This window comes from Pecten maximus, chromosome 17 (assembly GCF_902652985.1).
Source record: "Pecten maximus chromosome 17, xPecMax1.1, whole genome shotgun sequence".
In the NCBI taxonomy this organism is placed as follows: Eukaryota; Metazoa; Mollusca; class Bivalvia; order Pectinida; family Pectinidae; genus Pecten; species Pecten maximus.
Window position 1 is genome coordinate 31357908 of NC_047031.1, and position 27218 is coordinate 31385125.

The following is a 27218-nucleotide window of genomic DNA, read 5'->3' on the forward strand; positions in this document are numbered from 1 at the left end:
AGGTGTTCTTGTTATCACAGGCGGAGTGTTGCACCTGTCGATATCACGATATCCACCCAAACATGACCATTGAAGTTACGCCATGATATCATTATTTATATCAATTATCCTTATCTGTTTACTTTGTATTCTGTGTGGGAGTAACGGTCACATTGACCGTCTTCGGTTGTGTCGTCCAAACGGTTTTGCGAAAATTATTCGTCTAAGAACAAAGACCGAGTCTAGTTGTTTTTTTTTTTTTTTGGGGGGGGGGGGGGGGGGGGGGGGGGGGTTTGTTTGTTTTTGTTTTTGTTTTTGTTTTGTTTTACTTTCTGGTTTACCTTGACAATGACTATTCGGTCTTGTTTGAACATCTGGAAAAATCAAAATATGCCTACACATGTTATGGGGAGGATTCATGGCTGTACCCGACCCTCGCTGGGGCTCGAACCAACGACGTTTATCGTGCTGGTGCTCCACCATCCTGAGTTAGTCAGATGAATACAGTTTCGTCACTTCTACATTTATATACATCAATCAAAATAATTTTCATCTCAGAATCATATTCTATTTTTGCATACAGGTCTCAACTGTCGTCACACTACCAAAGTCTTACTTTTACACAAAGGTCACAATTGTCGTCACACTACCAAAATCTTACTCACAGGTCACAACTGTCGTCACACTACCAAAATCTTACTAACAGGTCACAACTGTCGTCACACTACCAAAATCTTACTGTTACACACAGGTCACAATTGTCGTCACACTACTAAAATCTTATTTTACACACATTACAATAATGATGTATATAATTGAAGTAAATTGACTTGCATTAAAAACTTTCTTGTTATACTTTCAATATATTGTTTGAATACTGATCATCATATACCATAATGTGTCTGTTATTCTAGAAATGGAACGCTTCAATCACTCAATAAGAAAACACAATACTGATGTCCCTCACGAAATATATTGCTTCCTTTTTAAAACTCAGAAAGTCGCTGAAAAAGCATTTGGGACGCGGAAATGATGGTCGTTAGTCGCGTCTGACAGGTGATTGCTAAGTTCATGTAATCAGAATTGTAAAAAACGATGTCAGGAAAAAATACGGTCGCATTTGAGAGGGAGTCGCTTAATTCAGGTGGTCGCTAAGGCAGGTTTGACAATTTAAATTAACTGCATTACCATGGAAATGTATTTCTACATCCCATATCTACTGGCAGTCTTTTTTAGTTTTACTATCAAAGTCTGTCATTAAATGCATGAAATGTGCAGTTTTATGATCGGTCGAGACTGGTCAAGACTAACTCAGGTTGATGTTCGGATAAGGCTACAAATACAAAAGAATAAAAGCAAATTCATAGAATTTGTGTTCCTCTGGTTTTGTGTCTTATTGATAGGGCATTCCTATGGGGGCCGCGGTAGCCGAGTGGTTAAGGTGTCCCAACACTTTAACATTAGCCCTCCACCTCTGGGTTGCGAGTTCGAAACCTACGTGGGGCAGTTGCCAGGTACTGACTGTAGGCTGGTGGTTTTTCTTCGGGTACTCCGGCTTTCCTCTATTTCACAAACCTAGCAAGTCCTTAAATGACCATGGCTTTTAAAGGACGTTAAACAATAACAAACAAAACAATCATTGCTTAGTTATGACCATTGCTAGATTTTTGTGACAGACAGTTGACATACATTAAATCGAGTGAGGAAGAGAGTTTTGTTTACTGATACAGACGACATGAATACATCAATACAACAATGTTATATAAGTATCTGTAAAGGAACAACTACAATACAGGTACAATCTTTATGACTATTTATTGTTAATAAGTTCAAGTTGATTAATTATAATTCGTGATTAAACGACGAAAATTAAATCCCCATGAATATCTATTTAGTTGTCAAGCAATATACAGAAGACATTGGACAGGAATCTATTTGAAATAGATATATCGATTCCAATCAAACCAATCTTTATAACAAGAAAGTTAACGTAGAAATCAAGTTTAAGTTCTTCATTGACTCTGAGCCTCAGGCTCATCAGTATCATATACATACATAATATGCAAATTTTACATAACATTGACAACATCAGACAAAACATAAATTCGTGCCAGAGACAATATACTCGGAGAGCATGACTATGTTGAAGAAGCTCTGTTGACATGTAGAACTATTGAACAAGTTATAGTTGTGACCGACAGATTCACGCTTGCTGATACTTGTATATATAGTTGATTAAAACAATAATCAAAATTATAATATCATACTACACAAGATTTATCAAGGCTGCATGTACTTTAATCCAGCAGGGATTTCGCTGTTATGTGTCTGGTGTAAATCATACATAACTTCTGTAGAAAGTCAGTATTATGAATTCAAATATTGGTCTACTCTTTTAAAGTCGGTAGCTACAAATATACTTTTTGAATAAAATAAAACAAGTCAAAAATGTTTTATGCATATATCCCTATTTACTTTGATTATCAGAACCACTTTTTATCCCCTGAATCTATATCATCTGCCTTGATAAATTGGGAAATTGTAGTTATAAAACTTATTGTACTAAAAAAATATCACATTATAAAAAGGTAACAAAAAATTTAATATCAAACATGTAATTAGCATTGAATTTGAAGAAATTAGAAAATAACACCTAGCTAACTATGTTATTTGAGTATCAAATTAAGAAAAACACCTACAATGTTACTAAAGTATCAAATTAAAACTAACACCTAACTATGTTACTATAGTATCAAATTAAAACTAACACCTAACTATGTTACGTGTACTAAAGTATTAAATTAAGAATGAAATACTGAACTACATGTATGTTACTAAAGTATCAAATTTTAAAAATTCAAGATGCCCTAAAATTGGCTTAAAAAATAGGTATTTTTGGGGCTAAAGATTGTGTAATTTTTCTAACAGATATTTGTTGTTGCATAAATGCATCTATGATTTGCAGTAAATATATCACTCTAAAGAAAATGGTAACTTTTTGAAGCAAAAAAAAAAGAGTTAAATGTGCGTTATTTTGACTTAAAATGGAACCCTGTCACACTCCCATGTAGGGAGATATTAAAATGGTAAGAGAACAGGCCCCTGGGACCTTTTTAATTTTTAAATATATTTCATGGGTTGTCTCATAAAGTATTACAAATATCACCCGGTTGGATCGTGAGCAAAAATCTATGTAACCTGTAACAGGTCCTTTCTCCAATTTTCATAGATTTTCTTTTGGACAATTTCCACAAACAGACATGTAGCAAAATCGAAAGGTGACTTCAACAGTTTTAACTTTTCTACAGATGATACAATTGTCCCTGCAATCGACGAACGAATTACGTTTGTAGATGGCCGGGTTTTACTCGTGCGTTTCATTCGCTTGTTATCTCCTAAAAACCAGTCTAGGGTGTCTTTTAAAGTCAGGACACTTTAATACCACGGTTAATGAAGCAGGATGTACACTTTATAATAACTCATTCTCCGGTGTTATACCAACAAAACTTTGTTATATATTTATATAATTTTGTTTGGATCCCTTGGCCTTTGGCAGACAGTGAGCACTGCGGTTTTCCTGTAGGCAAAGTATACATGTTGTATCAGGCAAAACACTTTTCACTGACGAATCTGCTGCATCCATAGGCGCAGGCATGTTTGAAACCCCCGATATCCGGGAACTTCAAAGTAGTTCCAATATGGCGACGTCCATGATACATCTGAGGTTAGATGACCGAAGATAATCGACCGAGGTGTTCCGAGTGTGGTATGTTTGGTGTTCCGAGTGTGGTAAGTTTATCAGATAAGTGTCACTACCAATTCATGTTTTCCCCCCACATTTAACCTGTCTTTATTATTTTTGTGTAATAGACCGCGTTGATGAAGTATTTATACACCGCCCTAAAAAGTTGCCCATCATGCTATCCAAGAAAGTCGACACCCGATCGTATTGAATTTCCAGTATGTTTGTCTACGGCTTCGATCACGATTTCTGATCCTCCAAAGTGCATCGTTACACTGGCTCCCCTCTCTAAGCCTAACGAGGTATCCGGCGTATCCAAAATCATTTGTCCTATTTTCTGTACATTTCCGTCTGTGACATACATCGTGGCCGCAGATGTCGAGGCAAATATTCGAAAACACATTGCCGTTTGATTTGAAGAAGTCACAGAAAACGTTTTTGTAACTGAAGATATACCAATGTTAATTTGTGTCCCTTTCGCGATAAATTTGTCAAAGAAATGTTCACATTCAAATGCCCCTCTTTCATTGGTCACGCGATAATCCTCCCTGTGCAAATCCTTTTCAAAGCGTTTGTTGCACTCTGTTCCGTATGTGTACCTGCATATGCGATGCGACACAGCGTCCGGGAAGAATCCGTTAATCACGGCCCCCTTAAGTACAGAAAGACCTGCGTCACTTGGGACGATCACGCGGATGTTTCCTGCAACATTTCTGATGGCGTCTTGCAGAAGTGGACACTCGGAATAGCCACCCACCATCAGGATAGCCTTGCAATCTTGCACCTCCGGGTTTTTGAGGATATCAGAAACGTGATCGGTTATGTGGTGCAAAGATAGTTCAAACAAATTTCGTGTTTTCGCTTGGGAAAGGCGAATTTTATCATGCGTCCAATCCACGTCTGCAGGGTTGAATTTAGTTGCAATGACGTCAGCTATATTTCTATCTTGATTGTACTTTTTGAAAGATTCAATTATCTCAAAAGGAATTCGGAACGTTATTTTCTTTCCAGCACTGTTATCAGTAAAGGTTTTCTTCCTTTCTTCAAAGCTTCTGTGTAGTTCAATCAAGCTTGGCATCTTATGAACGCGGAAGTCTTTGTAGGCTGGTTTCCCAACAACAGTCTCCACAAAGTCCTCGAAGGCGTCGTCTATTTTTGTCCCTCCCCAATCTCCGCCGTTAGCTGCATGGATTTCTTTTAATAATCCACCCTTTACCACTTCATGTACTGTGATATCTATGGTACCACCTGTGAGACAAGAGAACTCGTTACATAGACATACAATTTTCTTACTTTAAGGCCTATCAAGAATGACGCATTTTGCACGAAAAAGCTAGATTTATTTTTAACATTTATATGTCAAACTTCGATACATTGAGCGGTTTATATTGCATATGTGATAGATGTTATGTATATTGTTTAACAAAGTTACAGATGACACTCACAAAAAGCTCGCGTCTTTTGTTTTCTTTTTTCTTTTGTAACAAATATCTTATTTTCAATTATTCTAGATTTTTGAAAACTCTGTTGTTCGCGGGAATGGAGTCCAGATTCATGACTTTATTAAAATTGTTGTGTACTAATATGGATTATGTACTTTTAGAATATTATTATTGATTTTTTCAAAAGTGATTTCACACCAAGAGACTACTGTATTTATTGATTTACAATATTTTTTCCCTTATAGCTTTAAGACGCAAAACTAAACTGGATCTTGTCTCATGTACACCATATGGCTGGGCTACAAGACGTTGCGAATGTCCCTGCATTTTCAGGGAAATGGCCCGACCCCTATCAACCCCTATCAACACCAATCAATCCAGGCATTTCGCTGTACAATCGCTCCGAAAAGAAATGTTTTGTAACTGATCTGTAACAATGTTCGATTTGTAATGATTTACCGGTACGTATGGTGCAATAGTACCCCTGGTGCATGATTTCCTGAAAAATCTGCTGAAAGCATGCAGTTTAGAGCGGGGTCACGATCGACTGAATTTTAACTGAGGAACATTTTCACAGTGCACGGAGTTAGCTCAGTTTGAAGTCTAACTGAACATAGACCACGTGTCTAAAAGTTATATTAGAAAAACCGAACTTGCATTTCTTCTTTCCGCTAGTATATAACATATAATATATAGTGTATAACAGACAAAACAAAGAAAAAAAGTTATTTCTATAAAAAAATTTAACTCTTGTTTCGTCGCTGAAGGTTTTCAATATTTGTGAAAGAACCTTGAGGGATAGACAATATTACCTTGTAATTATGCCACAATCCGTCACGATAAAAATAGATCTTACCTCCAGCATCGAGTACCAGGTATCTTGATCCTGATTGGAAGGTTTCATCCCTCTTTGTGCTGTCTATAGAAAGAAGCTGGACAGCAGACAGATGTTTACAAAGTATGGAGGCAGCTTCCGGTTCCAAGACGATCAATAACTGATCTCTTGGGATTTTTGCCTGAAATGATCGAGTAAATAATCTTTTACTTTCCTGTAATCTTTATCTTAATACAACTTCAGGCCATATAAACACATAATTATTGATGACAGGGGTTGCATGACCTAGTAATACCCAATGTCATGTTTATATGAGGACGAACTTCAAGCTAAGTTCAACTATATCCATAACATTTTATTATCTGAAGACGTGGTAGTTTAAGGCTCTTCATATTCAGGTGTAAATACCTTTCGTCGTTTCCAGGTAAGAAGGAATAAATTTACCTCTTACCCCTGTAATTCGAAGGAGGCGGTTAATTAAGGCGTTTTACAATGTTCCATATATCATATGAAATAAACGACGTAGCGAAGGGATCCAGCATCATATTTACCTTGAAGTTTTTAGGGTGATAACATCGTGTTTAAATGCTTTACCTAGACTTCTTTGAAGATCGCAGGTGTGATCTGTGTTGAAATCTTAAAAGGACATCCTCCCAATACCGACGTAATTAGTTGCAGATACATTAATAAACCAGGACTAGTCCCCAAGATCCCCCTCCAATACAAATATTGCATCACATGAAATCAAAGTGGACAACATGAAATACATGACATATCATTTAACATCAATACATGTATTTGTGTTCAGCTATCAAGTTCCTTTGAAAGTAATCTATATAATTTGTAGCAAATTTACCAAGGAGGTTTCATCAAAATTCTATCATTCCTTCAAAAGATATAGTGCGGAAAGCAATCAACCAATCAAATCACAGCAGCCTAATTAAATATGCGCGGAATATGCCGATAATGTAACTTGAGCGTGGAATTGAGGTAATAAGACTGCCAAGCAAGTTTCATCAAAATCCGATCATTCTTTCAAAAGATATCATGCGGGAAGCAATCAGCCTTCGTTGGGCGGGGTAAAAAAGAACTGATTCCCCTCCGAAACATCTGATCAGGTATTCTGTTCAGAGTTTAAGCTTACCTTTTCGGCTGCCTCTCTCATCATCTGTTTTGCCGAGTCGCTCCAAATTGCAGGTACAGTCAGTACCCATCTTATTTCTGACTCCGAAATATCGATTGCTCGATCGTTGATTTTTATCAACAAATGGCTTTTCAGGTAGGCAATCACAGCTGAAATAACTTTCATTGCAGACATTTTCTTTCCATCCAATGTTTTCAATACCTGGGTTCTCTTCACCTGAAATATGTAAAGCATTATGAGCAAAACACGAAAACGACAAGTATTATCCTTCCCAGACAATTCAAAAGATTTCATCAAAATCAAATAATAACATAAAGTATACACATTATTGTAGAGTGGTAGACCCATTCATGATTACCCCCAAAAACCTAGGATCAGGGGAACTCCAACAGCCTCCGTGGACAATGACTTCAGTTGATTCAAGCGCACATATTTTAGTTTTTTTGTCGTTTACTCGTTAATTCTTCCACTCTGACATTGTTACTATCGGATAACTGTAATGATGTTGTAATAGCCAACGTCATATCATATATGATGAATGGGATTACAGAAAATAAAATTATCACAGAAAGATTTGGTTTGGTTTGGTTTAGTTTAGCATTGATTAACGTTCTATCAACAGCTAAACTACTTCAAGGATGGCCCGGTGCGTGCGACATGCATGCGTGTCTGTTGTATGAAGTTTCCTTGTGATAGTCGGTAACTTGGGGCAGAGGCGAGTATAAAGATTCATCATAGATACAGATGGACAGCAATTCAATGTTGTTTTAATCGTTAGGGCAATACAGCAGAAGATATTTCCTGTTAAGGGTCACCGATATAAGAGAATAATGTTGAATTTAAAAACTAATAATTATTCACACATTTTTACAAACTAGTCATGTAATGGACCAAAATGTTTGTCTGGACATGTCGTTTCTTAGAATTATAAATAAGTTGTCATATATGTTGCCAGTTTCTTCTATAGAGTTACTTTGTGGTAAGATGTAGCAGGGGATAATTATCGGTAACACAAATGATCAAAACCCAAAGTATAACCATGCTCATATGTGTTTATAGCAAACTGGGAACATTTGCTTGACCTGATTTGACTTTATGTACGTACATGTATAAACACATCTTTTTAACCTTGAAATGCAAATGGCGGCTGTAAGTAAATTTACACAAATATGACAAATATGACATAAAAGAAGGCATTTAAATAAATGAAAATGTCATACTATCAAGACATCTGACCATGACCATAGTAAGAAGCAGGCTTTCAAAACAAATAAACTGTGGAGTTCGGGACCTTGTTCAAACATTTGCATCTTTCATCTTCAACTCATTGGTTTAACATTTTTTCTTAAAAAAAGCTCTTAATAGAATCTAATAAGATAAATTTTGATGTTTGAAATATCTCCTTATATATCATATAAATATGTGTGATATTACTCACGACCGCCATTTACATTTCAATATCAAAATACAATCGGTGTTTATACATAAATAAAGTCAAATCTAGTCAAACCAATGTCCCTATTGTGTGCTAAAGACACTTGTGAGCAAAGCGGCACAGCCCTGCACGTAGGGCGTAATAATTGTGTTCTACGTCATCACTTCATGTGGTCCCTGCTGGTAGGGCGTAAGTATTGTACCTGCTGCCCTCATTACATGATCGTAAGAGGCGACTAAATTTTGGATCTTATTTTTCACAAAATAAACCAAACCAGCAAAGCGGCAAGGTTTATGTGGGAAACAAATGATATAAATGAGATAATAATATCCCTCTGAAACATGCATTTTGCATGTTTGTTGAAATTTACAAACACCTTAACAAATTGTCAACATACGACCCATGATTAATTTTATGAGTGAATAGTGAAGTAATAAACTACCTACATTGGCTTTGTACAAATCCATTTTGAAACGACGAAAGAAAAACCAGTCTTTGTGATCGCCATCCATATACAGTTCGTTAAAGTTATCTTCAGCCTCGTACCCAAATGAATGAAACGTCTCATCTGGCTTAAAAAGGACACACGTGGGTGCTTTTTGAGATGAGAGGCGTGTCGATTCTGCATTCAACATCATTAAGTTGATTTTCAGCGGATCTTTTTGAAATTCATATCGTGTTGAGTAAGCATAGCCAGTGTATGTAGTTCCGAAATCTATGGCGGCAACCAACTGGTAATCCCTGTACTCCATTCTATTTAAATAAAACAAAGTATTAAGAGTTAATCAAGAACACGTCAATTTGAATACCATATTTACATACATGTATATATAGAGAGAGAATACATGGTTAGATTCGTGAAATATAAGCTGTATTTTGCCAACGCTCGCCACTTTTGACTTTGCCAAAATAAAGCTTATATTATAAGATACTTACTATGTATTCTAATTATTCTACCTCAGTCATCAAAAATAATAATTTTTACCTGAAATGGTATCCAATGTTCCAGATATGTTTTAAACGTTGATTCACTTGAAAGTAAGTCAATCGAATTGACGCACGTGCTAAGATTAAAAAACACAGTGTCCGTCACAGCAAAATCAATTTCGTTCTTGATCTTCATCAAATGCGGTGATGTTTCTAAGCTACAGCATGTATGGTAATCACCGTGATATTCACAGTGATTTTGGCAAATTCGTGTGTGAATTGTATCAGTGACACCACATCATTATTAGGTCGCTTCTGTGATATATGTTATATTAACCGGTTTTCATCAACAATCATTGGAAGGGTGTGGTTAGTATATACTATACACAAATCATTATGTCAGAATATTTGTTAATTTATACCCTAGAACGTCTGAGATGGTGTTATGTACAGAAAAGAAGAGGTCCACTTCCGGTTAGACCTGACAGAAAGATGTTACACTCCCTCTTTTGATACTAAAGTATAATAGTAAGGACCATTTAATATCATTATGCGATTGGAATAGCATGCTAAGGTAAATGGTCACTTCAATAAAGGCGTCTTTTGCAGTGTAAGATGATGTAATTAATACCATACAGAGCTTACCTTTTGGTTCAGTGTCGAGTGTACTGCGTCTCACAGACGATGTCTATATTGGCGGACCATGCACTTGTATGCGTGGAGTCCAACACTGATAAAACTTCTTAAGATAAAACATATCTGTGCCTGGTTGGCTTAATTACACAAAGAAAACTTTGAATACGTCAATACAATGCGCGAAATGATTTACTATGCATTTGATTGGATATTATACAGTCACTTATTTATATGCAATAATTTAAAATGTGATGCAGTAGATGAAGTAACTTTGTCTTATTAGCTTTTAAAGCTGACGATGAATGATCGTAAGTTATACATGTAGATTGATCCACGGATCTGAAGTACTTTTGTGTAAACATCCGCTATCAACTGAAACGTACGTACCTCTTTATCAGTTTTCAGAGAAAGAGAGAAAATAAAACCGAAAACACACACAAATCGTGTTCTGCTGTTTTCAATCTAAAAAGTCAAATTGGAAAAGAGAAGTGATATGAACTAATGTGAAGCTAACAATGAGCTAGCTGTATGACATGTGATGAAAAACATTATCTTCGATCTTTCCTAGAATGTCATTCAAGGGTTTAAATAGGGAATTCCTGGTCAATGTTTTATCATTTCCACTTTAAGTGTCGATTTCCTCTTATTTTCTTTTTTTTTTTTATCCGTTTTTACCGAATCTCAACTTATTTGAATAATCAGAATATATTGTAATATCAAGATTGTGTAGAGTGTAATAGAATTACAATTTCGAGTGTATACTTTTATATTCTTATATTGATAACTGATTCCCGAGAAAAGCACCAATGTTCCTTTTTCTTCATTAGTCCCTACCGGTGAAACCGGGAGACCATACTTTTCTCCACGTCCGTCTGTCTGTCAGTCCGTTCGGTCGTCCGGACACTCAGTTATCCGCACTTTTCTCAGCTATGTTTTAATGTATGTTGGTGAAAATTGGTATGCAAGTTCAGTATGAGTAGCTACGTTTTATGGTTTCTGGGTCAAGGTCAATGTCACTGTTCCTATTTTGAGTGGGGGTCGATGGGGGTCATATATTGCGTTTTTGCAATACCCAGCATGGTTGTTGTATTTTCAAGAAGATTCCAGGTTCTTTCAAAATCCACGGTTATATCGAGATGGATGGTCGGGCGACAGAACACATGCGGGAAGAATACACCGATAGGACGTTAAAAAGACTATATGGATAAAATAGTCGACGAAATCCCCATTGCTGACAGGGGCCTAGGCCTTCATCATTCAAGCGAATGGTAGCTTTGTGTTGATACATGGCCCATCAACAGTTTATATAAACGCCTTCTCTGTTATCGATATCAGCAAAACAAGATTTAACGGTGAACATCGTCTATTATGTAAACACTCGATATACTGATAATTCATTTAAAGTCCAGTATAGACCATCCTTATCACATTACTTTTCTTGTTTAGTACTTGGTTGCATTCATCGTGTTATAGACGACTATACAACAGGCATATCTAACCCGTGCATATGTGTACTTTGTATGTCAGTATTAACGAAAAAAACAAAAACAAAACAAAAAATCAAGCAGAGTATAACAGACAAAGAAGACTAATACGAAAAACACAAAGATCGTAAAAACTCATAAGTATTGACAACAGATTTGGTTAACAAGCATTTTTGAATGTGCAGTAAAATGTTTTGAATTCATCTTACATTGACATATCAACAGCTATGGTACAAACTGTATGTTTGTTTATGTCTCCTTGTGTTCGCGACCGATAGTGCTTCCTCACTGACGAATGGTGCCGAAGGCATCCAGCAGGACACTCCACCTGGTCACATCATACTGACAACGGGCGAACCAACTGTCCAATTCCCAAAACTGCTGAGCGATATGTAGGCGTAACATTTTTTATATACTTTGGTATGTCTCGGCATGGCTAAGAATACACACGGTATGTTTAAAACAGCTGAACTGGTATTTTGTATTGAATTGCTTTATAGCACAGCACAGTGATTGTGTTATTGAGGATACAATTCACTTGATGTTGCCAACTCCATTGTTGTTAGGAACGACGAATATATGAGCCTCTCGAAGCACTGGAAATTTGTTTCAGAGTTTTCTTCATTGACAATTATTGGATTTATCTAACAATGCAGCTACTGGACCTCTCCAACGCGATTTAGACTTTCTTTCTATCTATTATATTTTCTCATACGTCTCCTAAATATTAAAAAAAAATGTACCTCACAGGGAAGTCCAATAAAACAAATCAGCTTTTCACGTCTGATGTAGTTTGATTAATTAATTCCGACTTCGCATTATAAAGGGGTAATATCCTGTGTTTATTGTGTATAATATTTGGACATGGAAGCTAATAATGCATCTGTTAAAGAAAACTAGATATCCCAGTTCTCGCTCGGTGTCCATCACTGTATGTTGATCACTGGTTAAATCTATATGCTTCTCTCTTTACGCCTTTCTTTAAAATGGTAACGTAAAGGCTTACTTATGAAGGCCCCCCCCCCCCCCCCTCCCCCAAAAACCGTATCCACATCGCAGTATTTCAGAGTGAGGACGCTATAATCTCGAAAGGAAAACCCGATCGTGCACTGATGCTGAGCTGATTAGCTTAATCTTTTTCTTTTCAAAGAATCCCAAGTGATATTGAGAAACATTATCAGTTGAACACGCTGCGGCCAACTCATTCTCAACTCATCCTCAACTCATCTTCAATTTATCCTCAACTCATCATCAACTCATCCTCAACTCATCCTCAACTCATCATTAACTCAACTCATCATTAACTCAACCTATCCTCAACTCATCAACTCAAACTCAACTCATCCTCATCTCATCCTCAACTCAATTCATCCTCATCTCATCATCAACTCAATTCATCCTCAACTCATCCTCATCTCATCTTCAATCTATCCTCATCTCATCTTCAACACATTCTCAACTCGTCATCAACTCAAATCATCAACTCATCCTCAACTCATCCTCAGCTCAACTCATCCTCATCTCATCCTCAACACATTCTCAACTCGTCATCAACTCAAATCATCAACTCATCCTCGTTATTATTATATAAAATTAGCGATTTGTCGTCGATGAAGTAGGAGTCGAGTTCCCATTCAACACACCTCAATGTCATTCTTAGTTTCCATGAGTCCAAAATCTACATTTTTCGTTCGTATTTTGCCATTGATCTGCCTATTTTGAGTTAGAAATCCGATTGCGTTTTGATGTCGATGTTCTTTGTCATTTTTGATGAACGGTTTGACCGGGAGAATGATCTGATTATAACAGGCTCCGAATTCATGCATTCTATAGTCAAACATTGATACATGTGGGTCTAAGTGTATTCAATGTTTACAGTATTTCTACCGATAACGGCCCCAGTAACAATGTAAAGAGAAAACAATACGAGATATTTATTTTAGCTCGAAAGGTATCAATAAGAGAAACATGTAAAACTGTAGCAATTATTTGAACACCATCATAAGTTACGTTGTCTAGGTGTATGTAACGACGTGTTTATCTCATCAACAGTATAAGGTAACGCATTAAACAAAGTATAAAGAGAATGCATTCATGTCCCGCTCAAACAACAATAAAACAAATGATTAAGAAGTAATCTTTTATTGTATAATTAATAATGTATAACATTAAACTTGCAGTAAACTGTCGGAGTAAACATATATCATACATAATATAGTTAACATACAGTAAACTGTCATAGTAAACATACATCATACATAATATAGTTAACATACAGTAAACTGTCATAGTAAACATACAACATACATAATATAGTAAACATATAGTAAACTGTCATAGTAAACATACATAATATAGTTAACATACAGTAAACTGTCATAGTAAACATACATCATACATAATATAGTTAACATACAGTAAACTGTCATAGTAAACATACATCATACATAATATAGTTAACATACAGTAAACTGTCATAGTAAACATACATCATACATAATATAGTTAACATACAGTAAACTGTCATAGTAAACATACAACATACATAATATAGTAAACATACAGTAAACTGTCATAGTAAACATACATCATACATAATGTAGTTAACATACAGTAAACTGTCATAGTAAACATACATCATACATAATATAGTTAACATACAGTAAACTGTCATAGTAAACATACATCATACATAATATAGTTAACATACAATAAACTGTCATAGTAAACATACATCATACATAATATAGTTAACATACAGTAAACTGTCATAGTAGACATAGATCATACATAATATAGTAAACATACAGTAAACTGTCATAGTAAACATACATCATACATAATATAGTTAACATACAGTAAACTGTCATAGTAAACATACATCATACATAATATAGTTAACATACAGTAAACTGTCATAGTAAACATACATCATACATAATATATAGTTAACATACAGTAAACTGCCATAGTAGACATACGTCATACAAATTATAGTTAACATACAGTAAACTGTCATAGTAAACATACATCATACATAATATAGTTAACATACAGTAAGCTGTCATAGTAAACATACATCATACATAATATAGTTAACATACAGTAACTGTCATAGTAGACATACGTCATACAAATTATAGTTAACATACAGTAAACTGTCATAGTAAACATACATCATACATAATATAGTTAACATACAGTAAACTGTCATAGTAAACATACATCATACATAATATAGTTAACATACAGTAAACTGTCATAGTAAACATACAACATACATAATATAGTTAACATACATCATACATAATATAGTTAACATACAGTAAACTGTCATAGTAAACATACATCATACATAATATAGTTAACATACAGTAAACTGTCATAGTAAACATACATAATATAGTTAACATACAGTAAACTGTCATAGTAAACATACATCATACATAATATAGTTAACATACAGTAAACTGTCATAGTAAACATATATAATATAGTTAACATACAGTAAACTGTCATAGTAAACATACATCATACATAATATAGTTAACATACAGTAAACTATCATAGTAAACATACATTATACATAATATAGTTAACATACAGTAAACTGTTATAGTAAACATACATCATACATAATATAGTTAACATACAGTAAACTGTCATAGTAAACATACATCATACATAATATAGTTAACATACAGTCAACTGTCATAGTAAACATACATCATACATAATATAGTTAACATACAGTAAACTATCATAGTAAACATACATCATACATAATATAGTTAACATACAGTAAACTGTCATAGTAAACATACATCATACATAATATAGTTAACATACAGTAAACTGTCATAGTAAACATACATCATACATAATATAGTTAACATACAGTCAACTGTCATAGTAAACATACATCATACATAATATAGTTAACATACAGTAAACTATCATAGTAAACATACATTATTCATAATATTGTTAACATACAGTAAACTGTCATAGTAAACATACATCATACATCATATAGTTAACATACAGTCAACTGTCATAGTAAACATACATCATACATAATATAGTTAACATACAGTAAACTATCATAGTAAACATACATTATACATAATATAGTTAACATACAGTAAACTGTTATAGTAAACATACATCATACATAATATAGTTAACATACAGTAAACTGTCATAGTAAACATACATCATACATAATATAGTTAACATACAGTGAACTGTCATAGTAAACATACATCATACATAATATAGTTAACATACAGTAAACTGTCATAGTAAACATACATCATACATACTATAGTTAATAATTTCGTTGTTGACAAAGCTTACTCTCTGCCATATGTCTATCCGTATAAATATATTTGATATTAACCTCGCAGTACAAGCCTGTATAGAGGATAAGCCTCTTAACTGACAATCTATTGTGACCTTCCTGTGTGTACACCTATACATTTAATTGTACGGGGACTCTCAATTATTGGAACACCTTAGATTTCAGTCAGAAATAACCAAACACCGTATTGTATATATTTTCAGTCGAGGATCTTAGGTACAATATGTAGTTATTTTATTCTTAACCATCCTAAACCAATCATATTCGCATTTTAGTGTAAATCAAACACGTGGTCACCTCTATAAATGTATAGGTAGCAATGTAAGGTCAGCGCTTTGGATTCATGGATATCATCGAAACATAATTAATTAGCTTAAATTTCGATTGGGCTGAACACTATCGTCATTATATCATGAATTACGATGATGTCAGTGAAATCAAAATACTTTTAGGTATTCGTTGTTAAGGAATGAAACCTGGAGTCTTTTCAATTAAAACTGGGTACAATTATCATACCTGAGTATAGTAGGTTATATTACTTTAAGATTACAGCTATCAAATATGTACTAGTTTACCAAAATCACTGACATTTCCAGTAACATCCCGGGATGAAAAAATACTATGTTTATTCAAAAGAATGACATTGACATTCTACGAGTTCACAGATGTGGAAACATGTTAAAATTTTTCATTTTTTTTCCCCCTGAATCACAAAGGCTTGATTTCGTTTCATGGGTATAATTTCAAAAAGCTTCATAACTTACGAATTTGCGTAAATATTCATGAAAATTTTACGCAAAACTTACGAATATCGGAAGTCCGTTTCACACAAAGGTGTTCGTAAATGCTTTTGAATCCTAACTCAAAATCATACGTTCCCCCGGTAAAATTATACCGGTGAAAAAGACGACATTTTAGGGTGAAAAGCATACGCCGGTCCTATACATGTGTTTCGTACACATATAATGAATTTTATTTCCTTCTATCAAAACAACCGAATTATTAGGAGACGGCCAAATTTTCTGTGATATTTCAATTGGATATCATTCATCATGCTGTAAACCAAACTGTAGCAACGCAATTTTTACAGATTTCGCTCACTGCGTTCAGATATACGTAATGCTCTTTAAATAACATTACTGTTGGGGCAGTCTACGAATATGCGTAGAATTAGTTGCATGGCAATGAGCAATAAACTTGGTTCATATCTCGAAACAATCGCAGGCGTTCCCTTGCGTACGATATAAATTGATTTCATTAATTGGTTTTTATATAGTTTTTGACGTAAGTTACGAATGTTCGTAAATATGAATTACCATATCCACCACATGCTGTAATTAACCGCTATATATCTAATTATAAAATACAATTTGTCATATATTGTTGATAAAGACGATTTAGTTGTTAATGGCATTACGTCAAATAAGTCCGCCATTCTATCCAAGAAAGTCAACACGTACTCGTATTTCATTTCCACTATGCTTGTCAACGGCTTTCACCTCGATCTCTGATCCTCCAAAATACATCGTTACTTTTGCTCCCCTGTCTAAACCGCGAGAGGTGTCGGGCATATCCAGTACGAGTTCTCCTATCTCCTGGACACTGTCGTCTGTGGTATACATTGGATTATCAGACGTTGAGGCGTAAATTCCGAAAGAAATGGATGTTTGGTTTGAAGAAATAACACTGAACGATTTGGTAACTGAAGATGTACCAAAGTGAACATGTGTTCCCCGTGTGACAAATGAAGAAAAACAATTTTCACATCGGATATCCCCGTTCTCTTGTGTCACTCGATAGTCTTCTCTGTGTACCCCTTCTATAAATAGAGACATAGCTCCCACTCCGTATGTGTATTTACATATCCGTTGTGACACCATCTCTGGGTGGTGACCGTTAATTACAGCTCCTTTCAGTACAGCCAGACCCGGGTCGTTAGGGATGATGACACGGATGTCTCCAGCGATGTTTCTGATGGCGTCCTGGAGGAGTGAACATTCCGAGTAGCCACCTACCATCAAAATGGCTGAGCATCCTTCTACATCCGGGTAAGACAGAATTCCGGAAACGTGATCTTGAATATGCCGAAGTGATGGCTCAAACAAAGCTTTAACTTTCTCCTGTGACAATCGTAATTTGTCCCCGTGTCAACTGAATGTCTGACAACGACCAACCAAGTTTGTCTGAAATAGCTACGTTATTCCCTTGACCAGAACATTGTTCACGTATAATTTCTGAAAGACCAGAAGGGAGAGTAAAAGTTACTTTACTTGTTTTACCTGTTTCCTTTAGCGTTCTTTTCTTTATCTCAAAATATTGGTAGAGATCCAAACAATTGGAAATCTGACTGTATTTAAATCCCGTGTACGCTTCTTTTCCGACAATCCTTTCCAGTAAATTTTCAAACTCCTTGTTAACTTTTGCACCTCCCCAATCCCCGCCGTTTGATTTGTAGATTTCCTTCAGATATCCCTCCGTCGTCACTTGGTGTACTGTAATATCTATGGTGCCACCTGTAGTATATAAACGGATATTGGATTATTTAATACTGTATCGATGATAATTCTTCCGTATGTTACCATACTAAGCCAATGTTATCATTGCAGAAACAGCTGTATGACAGTATTGTCATCAAATTTTGTGTACGCTGCATCTATCGTGAACGTATTTGCTATTAACGATTGTATAGCCATCCTCTTCTAGAGGAGTATTAAGGATATGACTTTTGTCCAGGAGCCGAGATGAACAAAAATTGTTCGGCTACAATAGTGCCAAGATATTTCAAATGAAAGGTTTAAAATAAAAAGTTTTCCCCAATATCATCAGGAATTCTTATCAATACTTAAGCAAAATGATAATAATGGTAATAAAAAAACCTATTTCCAGAAAGTGCTGGCTATTCAAGCAATGATCAAATGCATTTGTTACAATTTATACACTACCTCCAGCATCAAGGACCAGATATTTTGTTTCCTGCTTGAAATGTCACTTCCTGATCCTCAGCTACACATGACGCAAGGTGCTTAACCGGAAGTTGTTTGCATAAAATGGATGCTGCTTCCGGTTCTAATACCAGTATCAGCATATTCGCAGATATACCTGCCTATAAGCAAAATATTTGATTTATTTACGAAAACACTATGTAGTAGAGCACATGATTAATTAAATTTAAATCATTGCCTCCGCTAGAGATCGAACCCGGGACTTCTGGCTTACTAGTCTTATGCTCAGACGATCGAGCTAAAGAAAATATCCCTCTAGCCGAGTGGTGTATTGCGGCTAGTATTTACCAGGATTACAATTACAAAACAATATATGTCTTTTTGGACGTACATTAATGTAATGGGGATTAAATTTTGATCTTTAGTTGTTTCATTTAGAGCTGTATACTTAATGGAATGCTGGACGGTCGTTCATGGATCATCTTGAATACATGTACTGTACATATATAACAATACTACTGGTTATGCTCTCCGTAGTGATACCCTGAATAATATGATGGCTTCACGAGAACCTTGTTCCCAACCATGTTCTGCAAGGTGTATTATATTCGCCAGGAATATTTATCATCGTACATGAATGTACGAGCATAATTGTGCACAGAACGTTTTGAACCTGTTTGACATAATGAATGACAAAACACATATTACCGGCCGTGTACGTGTGCATTACATTATGTACACACGTATGTCATGTAGACGCCGGACGGGTATACTACCCGGTTATAGAACTTTTATTGTGATTTTATGTCACTGTTATATGAGCTGTCCATATAATACATGTCCTATATATATATATATATATGTCACATGATCGTTGACATTGACACTGAACACTACACGTCCTGTATACGACTGACGGGCTCTCCCTAAAGCGCCATCACCAATATCCCTAGCACTCTAGATCGGATCGTGCTCACCGCCGATCGGATGTCTGGTAAAACCATTTAGAGTGTCAGTCTTGTAACGGCCTGTTTCAGTTTTTAATTGCTGTTTGTTTCAATTGTAGATTGTTCTGACGAGATTAAAACCATATCACTAATGTATGTGTTTGGTATTTTGTAACGACCCCGATGACACACATGGATATATTGAATATAATTGAAATCATATATGACATTATATTTAGAGCTGGTAACTATTTTTTTTTTGCAGAACTGTAACGCTTTTCGTATACAATATGTGCCGATATGAATGTATACATTTACCTATTAATTCTTTATAAATCATTACCTCTAAGGCGGCTTCACGCATCAGCTGTTTTGCTGAGTCACTCCAAATCGCCGGAACTGTTATTACCCAGCGGATGTCCTTATCCAAAAGTTCCATCACTTGATTCTCTACTGTCGTCATTACGTGGTCTTTGAGATAGCCTATAACTCCGGAAATTACCGTCATGACTGGTAATTGTTTCCTATTATATGCCGTCAGTTTCATGTGTCTGTCCACCTAAAGATATACAAAGATTGGCTATCCCTAGAGATATGTACGCTACCAAGAAGTTGAACATATGGCAGTATACAACATTAAATAGAGTACATACGATATCACATGCTCCATCTTGTATGTAATAGCGAATCATAAGCAGCATTCAGTATACAACTTTTATCAATTACTGAGAAAAATGGAGATCTGAAAGTTGACATATAAATCTTCACACCAACCTTTTTGTCATACAACGCCATCTTAAACCATCGGAAGAAATACCATTCTTCGTGGTTGTTATCCAACGCTAATTCGTTATAATTGTCTTCTGCCTCATAACCGAAGGAATTAACTTTGCCATCTGGGCTAAATAATATGGACGTTGTCGTTTTACTAGAGGCCATTCCACCTGTGCCAGCGTACCATGTCGGGATCTGAATATCAGACGGATCTTTGAGAAATGAATCTCGAAATGATAAAGCGTAGCCTGAATAGGTGGTTCCAAAGTCAATTGCTGCCACCATCAAATAACTGTCGTCTAAATCCATTCTGAAAGGAAATATCTAAGGGATACTTTTTTCAAAAGTTTTGGGTCAACAAGTGTCGCCTCTTAAAAGAATCCATCAGACTTTCCTCCATGAGTGCGATCTAATTCGATTCATGCTATCCGAGGACTGGCATTTTGTAACAATTTCCCAAACAAAAATGGAATTAAGATAATATACCCTGTTCATAACGTATCAAAACTATATGAGTTGTTCTTATTTTGAATTGCCCAATTTTACAGAATTAACTTTCTTGACGGTTATCCGTCAGAAAGACAAATTGCGTATGATTTTATTTGAAATATGACCTCATTTGTGTACCAAATGTTATGAAAACGTCAAATAGAAATATATGAATATAGGAGTATAATAAATGTAGCAATACAAAACCTAGTAGGGTTAAACTACAACAGAGACGTCTTCAACAGGCAGTGTAAGATGATGTTAATAATACTAGAGCTTACCTTTCAGTTCAGTGTAAAATGTACAGCTGCAGTCATGTTACAGCCGAGGTAAATAATGATGTACCTATTACACTGATTCGTGCAAATTCCAACAGTGACAAAGTAAATAAGGTCATGTTTGACATAGCTTTGATTAGTTGGCTTAAATTACATACAAGGAACTTTACTTTGAATACATAAATGCAATACGAGAAATGGTTTGTTATGCATTTAACGGTACGTTTTTACAATCATTTATCAATACATGTATGCAAAACTATAAAATGGAATGCAGCAAATGAAGTCGGGTTCACTTTACCTTATTTACGTTTAAAGCTGACGATGAATAATCATAAGCTATCGATGGATCCGATGGATGTAAAGTCCTCTTTTGTGTAAACATCCATATCAGATAAGCTATCAACTGAAACTATATGCGTCATCAACATTTTTCGAAGAAAGAGAGAAAATAAAACTGAAATCACGAACAGATCGGTTTTGTTGTTGCTGTTGTTTTGAACATAAAAAAACAAACTGGAAAAGAACAGTAAGGACCTGTTGCAGGATGGCCCACGAAGGAATTCTTTGTAAAACATTTTATTTTGATAAAAGATGTCAAAATACACATGGAATGGCCTATTATTTTTAATCTTAATTTTTGGTGCGATTACAGCGCCACCTTTTACTGATTTCGATTGAAAATTTTACCAAGAGATTTCAAATGCCGCTAGCATCTTAATGAAAAAATATTTTCTGCCTTACCTTAAACACACTCTACCAAAATGAACTATTTTTTAATATTGTATGCCCGACTTTATTTTGCATAATTTACATAATACATGAAAATGGGTGGCAGACAGGGATACTTTTTTCATCATTTTGATTTCAGTAATTCAGAAAAATATCAACAGATGTATCTAAAACCCCGAGTGCAGACAGTGAAAGTGTTTTAAAAACATCTTTGATATCCTTGTGAAACATTACAAAAATATCAAGATAGTAGGTCCCTGGCAAGTAAGAGAAATATCATGTTTATCTCCCCTACCCCCAAAAATCACAAAAACAGCGGAAAATATTCAATGGCCGCTAACACCTAAGTGAGAACATATTTTTTACCAAAGATGGACTATAATAAACCTGAATGAACTAGCTTTGAGTATCATACGCCCGACTTGTGAATTTATTTTGCAGAATTCACAATATACATGAAAAAGGTGGCAGACAGGGATACTTTTTTCGTCATTTTGATTTCAGTAATTCAGAAAAATATCAACAGATGTATCTAAAACCCCGAGTGCAGACAGTGAAAGTGTTTTAAAAACATCTTTGATATCCTTGTGAAACATTACAAAAATATCAAGATAGTAGGTCCCTGGCAAGTAAGAGAAATATCATGTTTATCTCCCCTACCCCCTAAAAATCACAAAAACAGCGGAAAATATTCAATGGCCGCTAACACCTAAGTGAGAACATATTTTTTACCAAAGATGGACTATAATAAACCTGAATGAACTAGCTTTGAGTATCATACGCCCGACTTGTGAATTTATTTTGCAGAATTCACAATATACATGAAAAAGGTGGCAGACAGGGATACTTTTTTCGTCATTTTGATTTCAGTAATTCAGAAAAATATCAACAGATGTATCTAAAACCCCGAGTGCAGACAGTGAAAGTGTTTTAAAAACATCTTTGATATCCTTGTGAAACATTACAAAAATATCAAGATAGTAGGTCCCTGGCAAGTAAGAAAAATATCATGTTTATCTCCCCTACCCCCAAAAATCAACAAAACCCGGACAAAAAATTCAAAAGCTACTAGTGCCTTAATGAGAAATTATTTGTTCCCAAAGCATGACTTTCTTCAGCCGAAATGAACTAGTTTTGAAGAAAATATGACAAAATTATGATTTTCTTTTGCATAATTTATGTTTTTTTTTAAACTTTTCTTCGTTAAATCTGTGGAATGACTAAAAACGATTCAAGTACATGTATTAAACCCCGAGTACAATTTTTCTACGTGTTTCAATCTTTTCTGTCGTGTTATTGTGACAAAATATGATAGCATGAACAAAGTAAATGGCTTTCCAGTGAGAGTTTTCACTAGTTATTTATTTATATGTTTACTTTATATAGTACAAGAGTTCTTAGTGTTGTATACAATATGTAGGCATTCCATATGCATATTTGTCTTTTATTCTGATACATACTGGTGAAAATTTCAATAATATGTTGCAATCATCATAAAAAGAAAAACAATTTCACTGCCTTTCATAACACATATGTTTCAACACCTCTATTGTCGGGATACTCAAAGTGTATTTAAATTCTAATTTGAAACCCCTGTTGGAAGCTGATGGTATTGCAACAACTGATGTTGGGGAGGCAAAGATGTGCCCAAAGTGTTTTACTAGATATTTAAGGAAGCGTCCAAGGTCAGAGCCCATGGTAGATGACTCAAATACATATGAGTCTAAGAAGAGCAATTGCAATCCTGTTGAGGAAGAAAGTGTCTCAATCTGTCCTACGGTTGATGACCTCTTTTTCACTCCATCCTCTCACAGGAAATGTTGCCCTTGCCTTTCATATACTGAACAAACTGCCACAATTCCTGAAAAGGCTAGGTTCCAATTGATCTTGTTTCACAGGATATGGGTCTCTAAGTCTGCGAGATCATGCGCAGACCACTTTATTGGCAAAGACTTGGATCCTAATTTTCCAATTACTGCTGCTGGAAGGGAAAAGTTGTCACTCTATCTTCCAGATAAACACGAAGAGGTGATCAATGATCTTCTGAGATTATCGTACCAACTTGGTAGTGGAAAGACATCCTTTTCTTTCAATCTGAAAAAATATGGATGACCAAGACTGTCTGGCTTGGACTGGGTGGAACATGGAGCAGCTGCAAGAGCTTCATAGCCGATGTGCACATCTAATATCCTCCCAGTGTTTGTCAACAGAAGATTGTCTCCTCTTGTTTTGGGTCAAACTCAAAACGGACATATCCTATACACAGTTGGCATCCCTATTCAACCTGCATAAATCCAGTGTCAGTAGAATATTCCACAATGTTGCTCAATCTCTCGAGGCGACAGTTGTTCCCTTGTATCTGGGATCTGAACATATTTCTAGAGAAAACGCCATCAACCATAAAACTGCATTCACCAAGACTTTCTTTAGTGATAATGTCACAGTTGTTTTAGATGGAGCGTACATCTATATTGGAAAGAGTGGCGATCACGAGTTTCAAAGAAAAAGTTACTGCGGGCAGAAAAAAAGAAACTATATTAAATTTATGAGTGTAGTTTTCCTAGATGGATACGTCTTGGACACGGTTGGGCCATTTTTTGGGAGTGAAAATGACGCCGCAATAACCAAGAAAATCCTTGACGGAATTGAAAGCCTGAATCCTCTCCTGCAGTCAGAGGACCATATCATCGTAGATCGTGGATTCAGGGATGTTCTGAAAGACACATTTGAAGTGGGATATGGACATCACATGCCATCCTTTCTCCAGCCAGGAAAGAGCCAGCATGATTCTCTTGAAGCCAACACTGATAGATGCATCACAAAAACGAGATGGGTTGTTGAGAGCTATCACGCAAGATTTAAGAAATTTAAATTCTTTCAGACAGAACTCTCATCTAATCACTTCATTGACATCATTGCAACACTCGTAAAGGTTGTAACCGCTTCCCTGAACTTCCTCCGTGGTTCTATATATGAACCTTCTTCTGAACAGGTGCTGAAAGACAGGGCAATGGCTGAACAACTGAAAAGGTTATCAATTAAGGTTAATGAGCTTGCACAAAGGGTGAAGAATGAACCGGAGTTATCCAAACGTGCCCAATCTTACTGGCAAAAGCTTGAGGCGACTGATGTTACCTTTCCAAAACTCTCTGAGGATTACTTGGAAACATTGGCGTGTGGAACATCCCAGCTGAAATTGGCAAACGGTTATATAACCGAGCATCTCAGTGATGACGGAGACTATGAGGTCATGGTATACCAGCACTCCGATGACCTATTACGCTGTCAGCTAAGGTCACGTCATAGATCACAAACCAAATATAACATCTGGATTTTATATCATGATGCACCAAATCCGATACAGGCATACTACTGCACATGTCCTTCTGGTCAGAGGACGGTAGGCATGTGTGCACACACCGCAAGTGTCCTCTACTACCTCGGAGTTTATAAGCATTCTTCGACCAATCTAAGGAAATCCAGTTTTAAAGAATACATGCTATAGACAGAATTTGATGGGAAACCTTCAATAAACAAAGAACACACAAAACACATAACAGATCAATGAAAAATTCAAAAACAACAAACATTTGTTTCTGCGGATCCAGTACATATATTTGACCATATTGTCGTTATTACTTATGAATATAAATATATATGCACTATGTGTTGTTGATCCAAAGGTCTAGATTTGAATTACCTGTCGTAATTGTACTATGAGAACTGTTTATATATACACAAAGGTGTCTTTATATTCCAAATCATTCGGCTACTTGGCTTTGGACGAGGAAAAGGGAATACATATCACTACTCAACTCGCCATCTTTGCTACAGTTCAAATCATATGTTTTTCCTTCAAAAATCATAAGTCTGAGCACCACCAACATGAAATTTAACCTGTACTGACGTTATCTTTTTATCGTACTGCTTTTTAGTAAAATGGGTATGGTGTTCATGGTGTTTGTAAAGAGAAGAGAGGTATAATGTGGTGTGCAATGTGTACATTGTTTGCATTTGTACTTAAAAGTGAACGGAGATATATCATAGACACCTGATATCTGATGTTAAGAACGCGTACATAATAAAATAATTCATAAATCAACAAAACATCATTCAAGAGGCACTTTATATGCAATAAAAGTAGACATTTTCACTCGAAACTGTAGCATGAGAAAAATCCCGTATTGACTCTAAGTACTTCCAGTACTTTGATATACTCAAAAAAATAGGGGTAATGCATCTTTGAATTGAAAAATGGCTCAATGGCCAGGGGTTTAGCTTTACAAAATTTTGGCATTTGTTTATATGATTGGTAAAGATGTTTTTAAAAGTAAAAAGTTGTCTGCACTCAAATACGAACATTGTTGAATAAATGGATTTTAGTATAGGTCTAATTTGCAAAAAGAGCTGTCTTTATATTTTGAATTGTTCTCACATAAAAATGAAATACACTTTTTATATAGTTGTTACGTGTTCGTAAGTGCACAAGATCAGGCTTCAAAAAGAGAGTATAGTTGTCAACATTTTGTCTGAATTCATACATTTTTTTAGCTGTTATTGACGGGTCATGCTGCCATATGGTATATGCTATTGACTGAAGCGCCACCTGTTGGCCAAATGAGAAAATGGTTTCCAAATGTCGAAAAGTTATGAGGAATTGATCATGAATCCATCATTTTTAATGAAAAAGCTCTGTGGGCCAAAATCACTATATAGCTGCAACAGGACCTTTGAAATAATTTCCTATATGACATGTAATGAAAATATACTGTTTACTATTTACCTTTTTACGAAACTTCATCCCTTTTTCTTGATCGTCACTATAGTAACTTATCAGGGAATTCCTAATAAACTTTTCAACATTTTCTCTCTTGTAGTTACTTCTTTTCTCCCTTACTCCTTTTTTGCACAGTTTGTCAGAATCTCATTGAGTTTTTGTTTGTTCTGAATATTTTTCATGACTTTTCTGATGTAATTTGATCTAGGTTTTATCTTAAAATATCATTAGTGCTTACCTAGTCCAATAATTGGCGTCTGTAATTCACGAATATGTAGAATATAATAGAATT

General features: G+C 35.4%; 2 protein-coding genes and 1 pseudogene across 2 annotated transcripts; all 3 read right to left on the reverse strand.

Moving 5' to 3' along the window:
* Nucleotides 1-1777: 1777 nt before the first annotated feature.
* Nucleotides 1778-10695, reverse strand: LOC117315943 (heat shock 70 kDa protein 12A-like). Its single transcript, XM_033870376.1, has 5 exons — nt 10150-10695; nt 9024-9330; nt 7143-7358; nt 6020-6179; nt 1778-4969 (listed from the first exon to the last, which is right to left on the reverse strand). The coding sequence occupies exons 2-5, from the start codon at nt 9327-9329 to the stop codon at nt 3900-3902; spliced, it is 1752 nt and encodes a 583-aa protein (XP_033726267.1). The 5' UTR covers nt 9330; nt 10150-10695; the 3' UTR covers nt 1778-3899.
* Nucleotides 10696-17423: 6728 nt separating this feature from the next.
* On the reverse strand, nt 17424-18005 carry LOC117315320 (heat shock 70 kDa protein 12A-like). The gene has a single exon (XM_033869467.1). The coding sequence runs from the start codon at nt 18003-18005 to the stop codon at nt 17424-17426; it is 582 nt and encodes a 193-aa protein (XP_033725358.1).
* Nucleotides 18006-18087: 82 nt separating this feature from the next.
* Nucleotides 18088-20690, reverse strand: LOC117315662 (annotated as a pseudogene).
* Nucleotides 20691-27218: the final 6528 nt, after the last annotated feature.

Coding starts and splice junctions, on each gene's coding strand:
- LOC117315320 (XM_033869467.1), bottom strand. CDS start 18,005: ATGGTAGGTGGCTACTCGGAATGTTCACTCCTCCAGGACGCCATCAGA.
- LOC117315943 (XM_033870376.1), bottom strand. CDS start 9,329: ATGGAGTACAGGGATTACCAGTTGGTTGCCGCCATAGATTTCGGAACT. Junction 6,180..7,142: donor TGAGAGAGGCAGCCGAAAAG/GTAAGCTTAAAC, acceptor CGATCATTTCAG/GCAAAAATCCCAAGAGATCA. Junction 4,970..6,019: donor CCTGGTACTCGATGCTGGAG/GTAAGATCTATT, acceptor CTTGTCTCACAG/GTGGTACCATAGATATCACA.